Source organism: Nanorana parkeri, unplaced genomic scaffold (assembly GCF_000935625.1).
Source record: "Nanorana parkeri isolate BGI_ZX_2015 unplaced genomic scaffold, ASM93562v1 scaffold1058, whole genome shotgun sequence".
Classification (NCBI taxonomy): Eukaryota; Metazoa; Chordata; class Amphibia; order Anura; family Dicroglossidae; genus Nanorana; species Nanorana parkeri.
In genome coordinates, this window is record NW_017307326.1 from 126,092 (window position 1) to 141,756 (window position 15,665).

Sequence of the window (15,665 nt, forward strand, 5' to 3'; positions counted from 1 at the left end):
GAGGAAAAGTAACCGTGCTAATAATGTAACAAAGAGACTAGAGCTCTACCTGCTGGCTGGATAGAAGATAGCATTACATTCATCATGTGTTTTACATGCATGTTCTATGTGATTTTTTATCCTAACCACAAACTACAAAGAATGTATACAATATACAAAATCAGTATAGATTCAATTTAGGAAAAGTGGTAGATTTAGGGGCAGTAAGAGCAGCGTTAGGTCACCAAAATTACATGGAACAGGATATATTTTTTATTTAAACTATGTGAAAGTAGAATACTGAAATGGCAAATGTGTGTTGAGCTCCTTTTCCCTGTGCACAGCCACATGTCAGTTTTCTTGGGAAACGTTTAGAACATGAACCACTGATGTAATGCATATTCTTCTACAGCAAATCCGCAGTGCCAGCACCAGGGCTGCAGTGCATATCAGATTACTTAATTTAAAACTTAATTCACTGCTGAACTGGAAGGAAGCATACATAAAATAGCCACAGGCATAATAACCTACGCGTAGGAGGGGATTTCAGTGGACCTATAATCATAACAAATAACACAGTTTCAGATTGCAGCTATAAGAAAATTTGGAGCAAGTCCATGCTGCCACAAAGACATTCCATGGAATATTTACACATTTTCTGTTAGGAAGATAAAATTAAAACCTCATTCTGACACACATACAGGTGAAACTCGAATAATTAGAATATCGTGCAAAAGTAAGTGCAGTAAGTGCTGCAAAAGGGGCCCAAACCAAGTACTGAGTACATATGCATGCTTGTACTTTTCAGAGGTCCGATATTGTTCTATGTACAATCCTTGTTTTATTGATTGCATGTAATATTCTACTTTTTTGAGGTTGTGGATTTGGGGTTCTTGGGGTTTTCATGAGCTGTAAGCCATAATCATCACAATTATGACAAATCACGGCTTGAATTATCTTGCTTTGCATGTAATGAGTCTATCTCATATATTAGTTTCACCTTTTAAGTTGCATTAGTGAAATAAATGAACTTTGCACGATATTCTAATTATTCGAGTTTCACCTGTATTAAACATTCAATATGGCTTTAATAGAACAAGAAGGCTGAAAGATTAATATTTTCATGAGGGGTTTCGAAAGGGGGATTTAAATTATTTTCACTCAATAATAATTTACTTCCTACGCAGATGTATCAATACAGATGATTGCCTTAAGTCCATTTTCTATTTTCTCAGGAAGTGGGAAGGCTCTTTACTTTGGGAGCTGTGTCCACAAACAGAGGTCACTTACCCCATAATGTTGAGGAAGAGCTTTTTCTGGGTAGAATGAGTATCATCAAGGCAGATGTAAGGCTTGGCTGAGGACTCAACGGAAGCTCATTTAAAATCCATTAATTTTAATGTGTTTTCAAAGCCATAGATTTATTCACCACCTGCAGTTTTACCTCTTCAGATGTCAACAAGGGTCTATGTAGGTTCAAAATAATTTGGGGGCACATATTTTGACCATGCCCACTCCCCCTTCCCTATAATTCTGACACTACAGCATATACTATGTTTCTTAGCTGTGATCCATTAAAGAAAATATTCACATTAATAAATTACAGCCTGCAATGTTCAATACTTACCTTCTCCCTTGTTCCAACTAAATGCGCAGCCCTTTCTTTTGGAAATGTTCCCACTGGCTCTTCCTATTAGTGCACATGCAAACCACCGCACTATTCATTCATATGGGTGAGCTGTATTCTGCTGGAGGGCTCAAATACAGCAGGAACAGGAATGAATCTGGCCATGGTGAATGTGTGAACTAAGAAGTATAGCCGGTGGGGACGTTTTTGGAAGAAAGGCTGTGCAGATCAGCCAGGCAGGGCCGCACAGTGCAGATCGCTGGAATGGGTAGCAAGGTAAGTATTTAACATTGTGTGCTGTACTCAGTGGGTGGGGGATATTCTTAAAGAACAAATGAACTGGTTCTTTGAAAACGAAAAGGGACAGTGTCTGTGTAAAGCTCATCCTCCAACCAATTTATAGCTGCTTCATCAGTGTTCATGCCCAGCTCAGTCTTTGGCCACAACTGCCAAATGCCTGGTGCTTCCTGGTATAGGAAAGCATGACCTCGGGCCTAGCCACCAATTTCTAGCCCTGAGCACTGTCATATGACAGAGGGGTGGACATCAGTGCTGCCTCTGAACTCTGGCAAAAGCCAACCATGGGTATTCCAGTGGTAGATTCAACAAGAGAAGTAGCAGGGGAACAGTGTTTAACAGGGGAAGTCTCATAACTCATATATGTCTGCAAGTTTAAAGATGATAATGATATCAGAACCTGCAACAGAACTGCAAGCACTGGGTATGTCTTCTGGAATTCATAGCATATCTGGTGCTGTTTGTTTTACAATCTCCTATAGTCTCCTCTGGTCATGGGGTCTCTGGGATGTTCCTGAAGTTGTTTTAAGGTACATGTATGCATTTCATTTATTTAGATACACTATAGTCATTTTTGTTTTCAGATAGCACAGGAACAATATCAATATCATTGAAATAAGAACAATATCAACATCACTGGTCCATTGGCAGAGTGTCCTGGTGTAGAACAGCTCTAAACATGTGCTTGTTTGAATTCTGGGCTGATGGGCAGATAATGTGTATGCTTCATATATGATTGGAATCCATGATGTATAACCAGCTGGAATATGTGCATCTGAAATGCAGACCTTACTCCTCTGAGGCCTTGTACATAAACATAAGAGCTGTGTATACAACCACGTTTTTGCAAAACCTTTAGTAAGCTTAGATTTGACTGTCACATTAAACAAGTGTTAGAAGGCTTTCTGTCAGCTTTGGCATTCCTTGAATCTTGCTGAAAGTCTGCTGAAGTCTTCTAGCAGATTGTTAAAAGGTGATGATAAACACACATATGTGTGTTTCACATGCCCAACTAAAAGCAAATGCTCTGTAAAAGCGTTCTGTTCACACTGGTCTTTTACACACTGAAGCCCTACAGGAAGTAGAGCCTGCATTTGAGGCCCCCAAAAAATCTAACTGGTTGTACATCTCTGCCTATCAGTCTAGGAATCAATCAAGCACATGATGAGAGCAGTACAACACTAGGATCTGCTTAAAAAAGGACCCTTTCCCATCACTGTCTGATAAAAAAAAATACAGGTACAGGTGGCAGCATGTACATTGAAACATCTTCAGGAATGTCCCAGAAAGCTGCACATTACAGTGATGGGGCAATAAAGAAGTCCAGGGGGCAGTGCACAATTTTACAAGAATCCATAATTTGCATATGGTGGTTTTAGGGCTCCCCAGGCACCTACAATTTCCTTATATTATTCTTTTATCCAGGTTACCAAATTTTAGGTAGTGGCAGGTGTACCTTAAAGATGAATTAGGTAATTTTGCCTCTGTAAATTAAAATTTTCACCGCAATTTTTACAAAGTAAAACAATTTTTAGGTACCCCTCCAGCTGTCACAGAAAAACATGTCATATTATAGAAGAATCTATTCATTAACAGCTGCAAGTTCATGTGTCGTAAGGTTTATGTCCCATCCTTCCTTCAATCAGCACTGATCATTTTCCTTTTGGAATGACTTCTGACGTCATTCAGTAATTATATTTCAAAATTAGCACTGACACCCCTCCCATAAGTCTTCCACAAATTTACTGGGAGTGACAGGAAGACATCATTTTCTCCTCTACACCTAAAGGTTAGAGGCAGGGTAATGCTAATTGTCTATTCTAGGAATTTCAGGCATAGAAATGGACCAGATCATCATATCTTAAAATGACAGCTAAAGAATAATGTAAAACATTCGGAATATTCATTGCAAATCAGCAAATATTACCTTTTATTTCTGCATTTGGACATGCAAAGGCAGGCACATTCACTGTTTTCTTTTTGAGATGGGCAGGGGGTGATTAATCATAGATAATAGTACACATGCAACATTTAGAAGTTCAATAAATCTACACTTACATAAGTGCTTTTAATTGTGTTAAAATAGTAAGACAACAGTATAAATCGTGAAACATGGAACCATATGACTGTATGCTGGAAAAGAGTAATTGTAATTGCCTGAAAATTGTCAGGTGTTTGGCAAAATAAGATTTTCAACCATAAACCATAAAGTGGTGAAACCCTTGCTCGGTATCAGCAACAGCACTCTCTTTTCTCTGGCTGCAAGCTACCATCCCGGTGTTAAGTTACTGACTCGAGTAAAGGTGCCCATACACTGCATGATTCTCGTACGAGAATCGCGGGAAATCCCGCGATCGTACGAGAATCGTGCAGTGTATGGAAGACGTGCAACCGTTTCTACTGTATGGTCGCACGTCTTCCGTCGAACCAGCAGGCTAGAAAACCCGCCGGGAATCGTACGATTCTCGGCGAGTTAGTGGCCTGCTGGTTCGACAACTGCCGAACGGGCCGGTGTGCGCACGCGCACACAGCCCGTTTGCAGTCATCGTACGCCCGCCCCTCATTGCAGTCATCGTAAGCCCGCCCCTCAGATGGGCAGATCGTACGTTTTTTTAATCACTTTATGACCATCGCAAGACTAAGGTCTTGCGATGGTTGTACAGTGTATGGCCACCTTAAGGCAAAGTAATGCTCACTGTCTGAAGCCTCAGAAGGGATAATTACTGTGCAGGCTACTTTACACTTGTGCTATGAGCTCCCTGGGTCTTCCATACAAACTGCCCTGCCTAACTGATAAAGCCAAAACCACTTTGGGGTTCTTTTAATGGCACAGCCCTCCTCTCCAACAACAATTTAGGCAGCCACCACTTATTCTACTAACACTAAGACAAAAAGGCAAAATAACGTGTGTCAGCACAGCCAGCAAAAGCTGCTATAATTTGATATGCTGGTTAGCAATGTAGCAGGGTGCAGTAACATGATGGCAGTCCTGAGCATCCTAAAAACTCATGACTAAAGGATGTACACTTTTGAAATCTGGTAGAACTAAAAATGGCTAGACTGTCCAAATAAAAAGTTGACATGTGGTTACTCCAGTTTACTCAGGTCAACCAAAAATTCAGCAGTTGGCGTAAAGAAATCTAAGTGATCTTAATGCTAGTTTTGCTGAAAACTGTTTAATCAGGGGTAACTTCTGCTGGGCCCAAAGATATGAGCATCTGTAGACTGGGCCGTAACCTTCAAGGTACTCTAAGACATGGCCCATAAAAGCCCCATATGAAGAAAATAATAAATCAAAGTCCCAAAAACAAAGTCCCAGAGCCTACATGAACTAGATTTAATGTTGTAAATACATTCCAGATGCAGTAAAACAGTAAGGGAGTCTATTTAAAAACAATTTGCAGAACCATTCGCTCTGACCTGAACTCTGTGAACATTCGTTCTGTGTGAATAGAGGAAAAAAGGAATGTTCTTTGTATATTTTCTTTTGAGGTTGAATGTAATTTAATGTTATACTGCATTACAGCCACTAGATGGTGCTGAGGAGCATAGGAAATAAGTACTTCTCAGTTCTATCTAGTGGCCATATTCCGGTATTACACAACGTTCAACCTGAAAAGAAGATATATGAAGAATGTTAGTTTTTGCTTCTATTCACACAGAACAAATGTTCATAGAAATTTGCTGGAGGAATTGCTCTGCAAATTGTTTATAAATAGGCCCTTATGTGATCATTTATTATAGTTATTTATATAGCTTCGACAATTTATGCAGCGCTTTACATTCACATCAAAAAGTCATAAATCCTGTAGCACTCCTTACCGGAAATCCCCCAAAAAGTAAAATGACAGCGGATGGAGCCACACACAAAACAGCTTAAAATGTAGATGTCACCAGCACTGACTTATGAGCTTCTGTCGTGCTGGTGTCATCTAAATTTTTTACATTCACATCAGTCACTGCCCAGGAGGAGCTTACAATCTAAGTTTACTAATCTAATTCAGACAAGAGCCAGTTATCCTACCAGCATTTCTTTAGAGTGTGGGAGAAAACCGGAGTACCCAGAGGAAACCCATGCAAACACAGGGAGAACATGCAAACTCCTTGCAGATAGTGATCTGGTTGGTATATGGACCGGGGACACCCAGTGCTGCAAGGCAGAAGCACTAACCACTACACCACTGTGCTGCCCACCTTACCACTGGTTTAGGTTATAGAGAAACCAGAACCATAGGAGGAAAGCCTGTCTCCCACCAGCAAACTTGAGAGAAGGATCGCTGCTCTCTGTGTTGAAGCAGTGGTCTCTCTATGTACACCTTGCATAGTAGGAGCTAGAGTTATGCAATCATCAGGGAACATTAGCTTTGCTTATTAGAGAGTTCTAGTTCTGACTCATCCAGGGACAATCATCTGTCCCAAACCAAAGGTAATCATATCATGTACAATAACATGCGGACTACCATTGACAGATATGGTCGCTGTCACCATGTCGTTAACATATAAACCGTTCCATAGGTTCTTGCTGCAGGAATTGCCAGCCACAGTATGAAGCCCAGTGTGACTAAGGCAGTGTACAACATTAAAAATAAGAGTTCCATTGGGTTTTAAGGGAAAGAGTATAAGGCAAAGTTTGCTATTAGTATATTTATACAAACCAATAAAATAATTTAAAAAAACTCACCTTGGACAATGTGATGCTGGAGCCTGAAAAGGGCACATTTGTTCTACGGTTGTTTCACACGTCACAGCCTGAACTAGAAAACACATCATTTATGTAACTATGTAGCTTACACATATTACAAAGGTTATAAAACAATACATTTAACCAATATAAAATACTCACAGGCTACTTTGGAGATTGTGAATGAGTTTGCAGACTGATATTTGCTGTTGAATAAATAAAATAATGATTTTAATTGTTAATATTATTAAATTGTAACAAACATGTTGTCACATGTCTTGTGTTAATGCATCTTATTATTATATATTTGTTTTATTGAATGACAGCACTGTTTGAATGACATTGCTTACCCGATTGACTGGATCCCATTTCTATAGGATTTGATGAAATAATTTTTTCTTCCTTGTCTTGTGACATCCACCCATCCTCCATCATTGTCTATTACACCAGCATGTATGGCTGCTCTGCAAATGCTTGATTGCTGCAATAAGAAAATTCTCACTAAATTTATTAACATTACTAATTTACATGTACCCAAACGATTATTATTAAAATGGCCCTTTCAAAAACTTTACAAGCCTGCATGAATACATTCCTGACATATTATAATATACAGCAACAGTATGATTTTTCCGAAAATGTCCACCTTTTATTATTAAAGAACAGTCTTTGAGCTCCAGTGAAGTGACATTGCTTAGGCTCAGATGAAATCATCAGTCTATAAGCAATAGGAAGCATTTCCTCAGTCTCCTCTCTCCCTCTAATCAGACAGTAACAAGAGAGGCTACAGTATGGGGCTGATCACAGTCTCAAACAATTAATCCCCACACAGCTACCTCCTCATGTATCACTTCCCCCTCCCTTTTAGATTGTAAGCCGTCATGGGCAGGGCCCGCGTTAACATCTTGTCTTGATTTGTATTGTGATTGTAATGTCTTCCTTATATTGTAAAGCGCTGTGCAAACTGTTGGCGCTATATAAATCCTGTATAATAATAATCTTTGACGGACATCTGTGAACTGCACAGACACCATGGTATAGCATCTCTGAGCCAACATCAAAGTCCAGGATGTAGATGCTGAACCTTGATAATGACTGAACAAAGATGGCTCCTTCTGGAGAGAAAAGCAGATGAAGGAATTGTGAGAGGAAATACCTGGAGGTCTTACATTTACGCAACACTTTACATGTATACATATAAAGTACTGTATCTGATGATGGGTACACTTAAATATAAAACAATGCAAATTGTTTACTATTCAGTTAAAAACAACTCTATAAAGTGATGGGTTTGCCTTTATACACAGGCAAAATTGTACAGCTCATTTATAAAATGTCAGATTTACAAATGATTTAGCCAGTTAAAGGAGAACTATTGGGTTAAGGCTTTTCCCCATAGTTCTTCTTAGGGTAACGGGAGGACACAAACTAGCGTCCTCCCGTCACCCTAGGCTCAGTATACCGCGAGCTGTAGCTCGCGGTATACTGAGACGCCGCACTATATGTACTATATGTATGTACTATGACGCAGTATATGTATGTACTATGACGCCGCAGCTGAAGCGGATCCCGACAATTATGTCTTGATCCGCCCAGCTGCGAAACAATTGATAGGTAATACAAAGGCTTACAGTTGCCACTGGAACAGAAAGTGAGAGGACATTTTCCAAAGGGGACATCTGTGGCAGTCACAACTAATATTATCCCTTACTTCCTTTGTGTTTCCAGGAGAGGAAGTGAAAGGAAATTGCCGCAACAGAACACAAACAAAAAAAGAACACTGACTGCGGTTTTAACTAGGGCTGCAACAACGAATCGATTAAATCGATTATAATCCATAATGAGAACAGTTGCCAAAAAGTAGAAGATATTCTTACCATCTCATAATGAACACTTCCTATTACTTTGGCTGTGTTCTCCAAACAGCCAGCTGAACATTCATATCTGTGAATTCAAACAGAACACATGTAAATGAACATTACTCCTCTGGTCCTGTAAGATAACACTGTTCAGAAGTTCATTTGTACAATATACAGTGTTGATATTTTGAATTAGCAAACAAATGACATATACACTACTTTATAGCATAGCTAGAGCCGCATTAATTAATTCTGGATTTAGTAGGGGAGGATTAAAACTTTATTTGTTTTTGTCATCTGTCACATTAGGGAGTTTTTCCTTCCTTGTCCTGTAGACTCAACAGAAAGTGAGAGGATATCTTTCCATTGTAAGGAAACTTTCCTCTCAGAGCGATGTTACTGGAACAAGTATCCCTATTGAGAGATTCCCTCTCTATTTCTGTTCTGGTGGCAATTCGAAATTCTGGATTTACCCTCGCCTTTATTCCCAGTAACACTGCTGATCAGAAGAATTAAAGAATCTCCCTAACACACACAGCAATAAAAACCTGACAGTGGTTCTAACCTCTCACCACTCTATCCAAATAAAAAAAAGTTGTACTTATACTTTAACTTTTCATAACCCCCCTGCAAACCAGACTCAGGCTTATTAAGCCTCAGTTAGCAGGGCAGTGGTCATTCATATTCCAGTCACTGTACTAAAGGAGGAAAAGTTGCACAAGGAACAAAAGGAACTGCAGGCTATAAACAGTGGTGTCACTCTCTGGCCATGTAGTGCGGCAGGCGAGTGTAAACCAAAATTGCTGCTTAAAGCCCATTGCCAGGCAAACAAAAAAGTGCCCTTGCAGTGCTTGGAGCAATGGTCTTGCATGTTTTCATTCTGCAGAAATAATGCAGAATAACTTCATGGAAATTATTTTTTTTAACCAAAACATGGTATTATGGGGGATTCCCACATTCTGAATGGTTAATGCATTGACGTTAGACATGGTAACAGGCCGTGTTACAGTGTTTCATTTTTGTACATCTATTAATTAACCACTCAGAATTAGAAAATTCAAGTATGAAAAAAACCTAAACAGGTCTTGTTATGAAGGGGAAAAAAGATGCAGTGTAGGAAGGCACACACATTGGATGCCTCATGGCCCGGGCTTTTAATTGCATAGGTGCCTGTTATGGTAGCCTGGGGTGGCTAGCAATACTACTCTTTAATACACCCAGCCCTTTATCTCCAATATTTATCTCCAATAAGTATCTCTAATATATTCAGCCTAAATTCCTAAAATAAATAGTCTGTGCCTGAACTGTACATTTTAGGTTTAATGCTGTTTCATTAATGGTACACAAAATCAGCAACAACAGTAAACCTTATCATCAATGTAGAAAAAAAACATTTGTTGGCAGAATATATTTGCAAAGATGGATTTTATCTGACAAATAGATTGCTAGTAGCCAATCACCTGTTGCATGTTGTCCCTTTACACTGGTCCCTCAGCCGTACTTCACAAGACACGATCTGAGCTGTAAATTCCAAGCAAAGTATTTTACTCACACGTACCAAAATAAGGGACATTTAAATTGGTGTTCCCTTTGTGGAGATTTATCCTCACTGCCTGAGAAAGTGACTATACACAGTATATGAGGGGAATAGCCCTAACAAGGATAAAACCAGCAATAAAGAAACTCACAGATGTTCTTACCTCTTCACATGCTACAAATAATAGGATGTTTGTACTCACCATAAAATCCCTTTCTTTGTGTTCATTGAAGGACACAGCTGAATTATTAAAGGAGAACTATGAGGTGAGTGATTTTCACTCATCCTCATAGTTAGAGCCGACGTGTGACAATGAAACTGTCACACGTCGGCTCTATTGATCGGGAAGTGAGCTCACTTTCCAATCATCTCCCTGCAGAGAGCGGTGACTATCAGTCAACGCTCCCAAGTTTTGGGATTTGTGTATATGATATTGTATTACTACTGTCTGGTGAATGTAAAGCAGCCGCACACTTTAGGGCTGTCTCTATCTAATTAATAGTCCATACAGAGTTATGTGAATTAGTGACAGGGAGTGAAGTGTGTCCCTCTATTCAATTCAATCATCTGTGTGTCCCCAAAATAGACCGGAACAATAGGGGATCTCTTTACAGCACAGACATAAAGAACTGTAGAACAATTTTAGTCAGTAGGCTCTAAAACCCCACCTGTTGGTTGCATAACTTTTGTCCTGAACATAATAAAGAATTAAACACTATACACATACAACAAACAGAAACATTTGTTTCTTACACATTTGCTCTGTGCTGACTACTTCATTGCTATCATAAGCATCAGGCCTGGTTGAAGACGTTGGGGAGTGAGTTCTCGCTCTGCTCTGTGAGGTGGTATCAAGAGCTTTTGATCGCTGCCTCTCAATTTCATTTGTCTCTTCTTCCGGTTCAGGTATAGGATAATGAAATTCTGAACCTTCTGTGAATAAATGTAATAGAAATTTCACATTATCAAAAACGAAATGCATTCCCTTTAAAATGTATTTTCAGAATTAGCCCTGGATGCTCCCTGTCTTGCATGATGGTAACGGTCCCAGAAGTAGATTCTATACGCTGAAGTGACCTTGTTTGATCTCCAGGAACAAGCCTTCCCGAGACCAGTAATAAGCATCTTCCCTATACGGCTGCCAACTGTGTAAATCTCAACCTAATTACTAGTTGAGGTTTAAAAAAGAAGACTTTGGTTCACTGGAGACCACCAAACTATTTCTCCTGGGGACATCAAGATGGCCATTAATCCTTGTGTTAGGAGGCATGACTCCAGTGCTGAAATGTCTTACAAAATCTGGATTATTCACTATGAATGGACAGATATATCAAATACATGGTCCTTTCACAGCAATAGGTAAATATTATTATCCACAGCAGAGTGCCAAGCTATTTAGAAAAACAATACCCTACAGGTTATTTTTAAGGTCTGGCTATTGGATAAAATTATCCAAACAGTGTACATATTCATTTTCAATATGACCCTGCACAAATTTGGCTAATATGGGCCAATGTTTTCACGAGTACACAGAAATCTCAAATTAACTCCCTTCTCATGTAGCCTTTTTTTGCCAAGTTATAATTTTGTATATAACTATACATGTCAGATGCATAACCAGGATGGCCTTGAAGGTCTCCGGTGTACAGAAAAAAAAATCTCTGCAGTTATAAATGGAGATGTTTACAGAGTCCTAAAATGTACCCTATTAATTTTGATCTCTTTAAGTGCATCTTAATCTAAAGCTTTTTCTTTACACATTCAGTTTACTAATTTGTATTGAAATTATAGTCTATCACAGTCTACTTTACAACACACACAAGGACATGGGGAACAAAAGTAGCCACCCTCCAGGAGGAAGGACAGTGTCAGCACCAAATTAGAGATGATTTGAGGATCTACAGCCAAGTGATACACAAATAAACTACATTTTTGTTAACAGGGTACTTAAATACATTTTTAAGATTTAACTCCTCAGTTTAGTGTCACATTAAGGCAGGGTTCACACCTAGGTGACAGCGTTTTTCTGCGTTTCTAAGTGCATTTTTGATGCACATAAATCAAGTTGCGCGTTTTTGTGAGCAGATTCTAGCTCATTGATGTTGATGGGCAGACATGTGCAAAAACACAGCAAACGCGCATTTATGAATCTATGGGGCCAAAACGAGCTGTAATGTGCCAAAAAAAAGCTCATGTACTTTTTCTAGGGATAGTCATTTTGCTTATTGTGACAAAAATGCTCAGATGGGAACAGGACCATAGAAGTCAACGGGATTTTTGGGGGGCACATTTTTTGTGCGTTTTTTTTAGGGCAGAAAAAGTGCGACAAAATGCTCAATGTGAACCAGGCCTAAGGTGCAATCACTGCTTAGCACAGTTCTTTAATCAAAAGAGTTTCATCAGAACATGCTGCAACTACTGTACATTTAATCAGCAAACTGGTGCATATATTTTTCTTTATTCTACTATGCTTTTTAAAGGGTCAGACTGCCCAAAATTCCAGGTATTGGTAGAGGCTAATTGGGTGAATAGGTTTCTGGGACTTAAAGTGTATTTCCACTTTTGCAGTCAAATTGGCATTAAACCTATTTTATATTTGTTACATGTTCCCATTCACATAGCATAAGCTAAAAAAAAATATTTTAAAAATGCTTCCTGCAGTTTAAACTGCTTTTACTTGGGTTAGTGTTTTAAAGGTTAACATTTCTGTTTGCTTATCTTTCTGTGTAATGTTAGGAGAGGCTGTGACGGAGAAGGGGTCTGAGGTGGTTTGTCCATTGTATGTTAATTAATTGAATGAGAGAAACACAATCCTCAAATTTCAATCCTAAGCCTTTTCATTAGGACAGATCACCACGAAGGTGCTAAGAAAATCCTGGAATTGGCCATCTTTTCTTGTTTAACAAAACATCTAAAAAGGCAAGAAATATTTTTTTTCATTGTTTTTCTTCATGCTCCGTGAATGGGAGCACATAACAAACATATAGAGGGGTTTTCTCAAATTTGACTGCAAAAGTAGAAATACACATTAAGTGGAGCTGCATTCCTAGCTTTGACCTTGCCGCTATGGAGTAATATTCTCACTGCTGTATAATCCAAAATGCAAAACACATGAAAAATCTAGTGGGATGCAAGACCACCATAATAGTCACAGCAGGTGGGCAGCGCTTTCAGCACCATCTCTTCTTTCATTGTTCGGAGAGATTCAAGAATCTTGTACGTGATTACCCCTGGTGGCATCTATCCAAGATTGAAATGCGACAACATATTGCCACTTTATCTATGTATAAGACATTATAATGATATCATAATTTAAACACGCAAGACAGAAGAATATTGTACACATCAAAATTGCTGCACATTACTAAAGGTTTAATAAAGCTGATCCTCTGATCCAAGACAAATTCAGGTACTTACACTGTTATTATTAAAAAAATAAATTTAATGTATAAAAGAATACCGTATATACTCGAGTATAAGCCGAGTTTTTCAGCCATTTTTTGTGCTGAAAAGTGCCCCCCTCGGCTTATACTCGAGTCAGCATCTCAGTGGTCAGGTTTCTTCTTACTTACCTCGCCGAGCGTCGCGTCACTGCTGCTCCGGTGGGCGGCGCTCCGAGCGGGGTCATCTGGCAGTCTCCGGGTCCTAATTTAGGTTAATTAAGTGAATGAGAGAATCACAATCCTCAATTTCAATCCTAAGCCTTTTCATTAGGACAGATCACCACGAAGGTGCTAAGAAAATCCTGGAATTGGAATTTAGGTGGCCGGAGACTGCCAGATGACCCTGCTCGGAGCGCCGCCCACCGAAGCAGCAGTGACGCGACGCGACGCTCGGCGAGGTAAGTAAGAAAAAAAACCCTGCAGCGGCTAGTCAGGAGCAGGGGAGCAGGGATGAGTCAGCGGCGCGCTGGTCAGGCGAGAGGAGCTCCAGGTGGGGTTGTAATTTAGCGGGCAGGCACCTCTAAGTCAGCTAAATTAGGACCCCACCTGGAGCTCCTCCCACTGGACCAGCGCGCCGCTGACTCGTCCCTGCTCTCTCCGGTGATGTGTTCGTAGTTTTGATCGATCACCGGCACACGGACACAGTGAGTGAGGGGAGATTTGGGGGGATTTATTAAGCAATTATGTATTGTCTGCACTGTATTAGCAGTATATACTCTATATAGAGTATATACTGCTAATACAGTGCAGACAATACATTTACAATTATACTAACATGAATGGATTAAATGATCTGTATGTAGCCCTGTACTATGGATCATTTAACCCATTCATGTTAGCAGAGGATCATTGTAAATGTATTGTTGCAGGCACTCTATATGTACATGTACTATATACTACATATAGAGTGCACTGAACAATAGATTTACAATTATCCTCTGCTAATATGAATGGGTTAAATGATCCGTAGTACATGATATGTAGCCCTGTACCCCCTTTTCCACTTACAGAGCTAGGTTATTGTTTTTCTTTTAAATAAATATTCATGTAATTTTATTGGTATCTATCTTCATTTTGTACATTTACCAGTAGCTGCCTCATTTCCCACCCTCGGCTTATACTCGAGTCAATACTTTTTCCCAGTTCTTTGTGGTAAAATTAGGTACATCGGCTTATATTCGGGACGGCTTATACTCGAGTATATACGGTACATAGCTGCATTTATTTCTGCATAATCTTTTATCTCTTCCTTGAGTTCCTCTACAAACATCACATATGTACCTTTGTAACAAAGATTGTCTCGGCATCCGCCTCCATAGCTGGGTGGGCAAGCAGAGCAAGAGCGGCCATGTTTATAAGGAGCATGTCCCCACCAGTTTCCCCTTTAGAAAAAAAAGGTGAAAATAATGTAAATCAATACGCACTTTTACTGCTAATTCCTTATTTTTGTTTTGTTGCAAGGGACAGATTCGGGGTACGGGGTTCTAGAATCATGCTAAATGTAACCTGCAATATAATGCTGTGCATAGAAGCCTGTAAAGTGTTGGTTTTCCACTTCTGCCAGTGTTCCTGTGGAACTCCCTTTCACTTCTGCAATTTTACTGACACATCAAAAGATTCTCCATGGATGCTTTTTTGCCAGGAGCTTTGCCTTGCTGTTTTTGTGGAGAACACTGCAAAGCCTGTCACTGCTCCCTTCTCGTGGTCACTAGGCTCACCTAGTTCAGAACCACTACAGGGGAAATCAGAATACAAAGCAGCAGGAGAAATGAACTGCAGTTCACCAGTCTCCTTTAGGCCTAATGAACGCAGAAGTGTGCTGCTTTGAGCACTTCTATGTTCAGGGCACCTAAATTCCAGTTGCAGCACTGCTTAAGTAGCAGATTGGAGACTCTGCCTGACGCACATTTATACAGAAGAGCCTATTGTGCGACACATATTGGGTATTCTCATGCACACCAGAGGAAGAAGAATGATTTTAGGGCAGTTGTTTAGTAGAGCTATGACCTTCTATTAAAAAATATATGTGCTGCAGTATTTAACTCTAAGTACATCTGAACAGTTTTCTATTGGTCCCCTTGCAAAGTCACACAAAGATCTGTTGAGTCTGCCAGTGAAGTCCACTTACTACACCTTCTTGTGATAGTGTGACAACCAGGGCCAGATTTACTCCACCTGCCGCCCCAAGGCCAGGTTCAAACAATGCTGCCCTTCTCCTGAATTCAGAGCAGAGTTACCACTC

At 39.7% G+C, this 15,665-nt stretch overlaps 1 protein-coding gene across 1 annotated transcript in view; it reads right to left on the bottom strand.

The window, feature by feature from the left end:
* The window catches only part of CRISPLD1 (cysteine rich secretory protein LCCL domain containing 1), a 61,442-nt gene that overhangs the window by 16,877 nt on the left and 28,900 nt on the right, over nt 1-15,665 (bottom strand). Inside the window, exons 6-12 of the mRNA XM_018567530.1 lie at nt 14,705-14,805; nt 10,734-10,913; nt 9,904-9,964; nt 8,462-8,528; nt 6,935-7,065; nt 6,747-6,790; nt 6,585-6,657 (exon numbers count right to left, since the gene is read on the bottom strand). Coding sequence (XP_018423032.1) covers nt 6,585-6,657; nt 6,747-6,790; nt 6,935-7,065; nt 8,462-8,528; nt 9,904-9,964; nt 10,734-10,913; nt 14,705-14,805 — 657 coding nt within the window. The remainder of the gene's footprint in view (nt 1-6,584; nt 6,658-6,746; nt 6,791-6,934; nt 7,066-8,461; nt 8,529-9,903; nt 9,965-10,733; nt 10,914-14,704; nt 14,806-15,665) is intronic.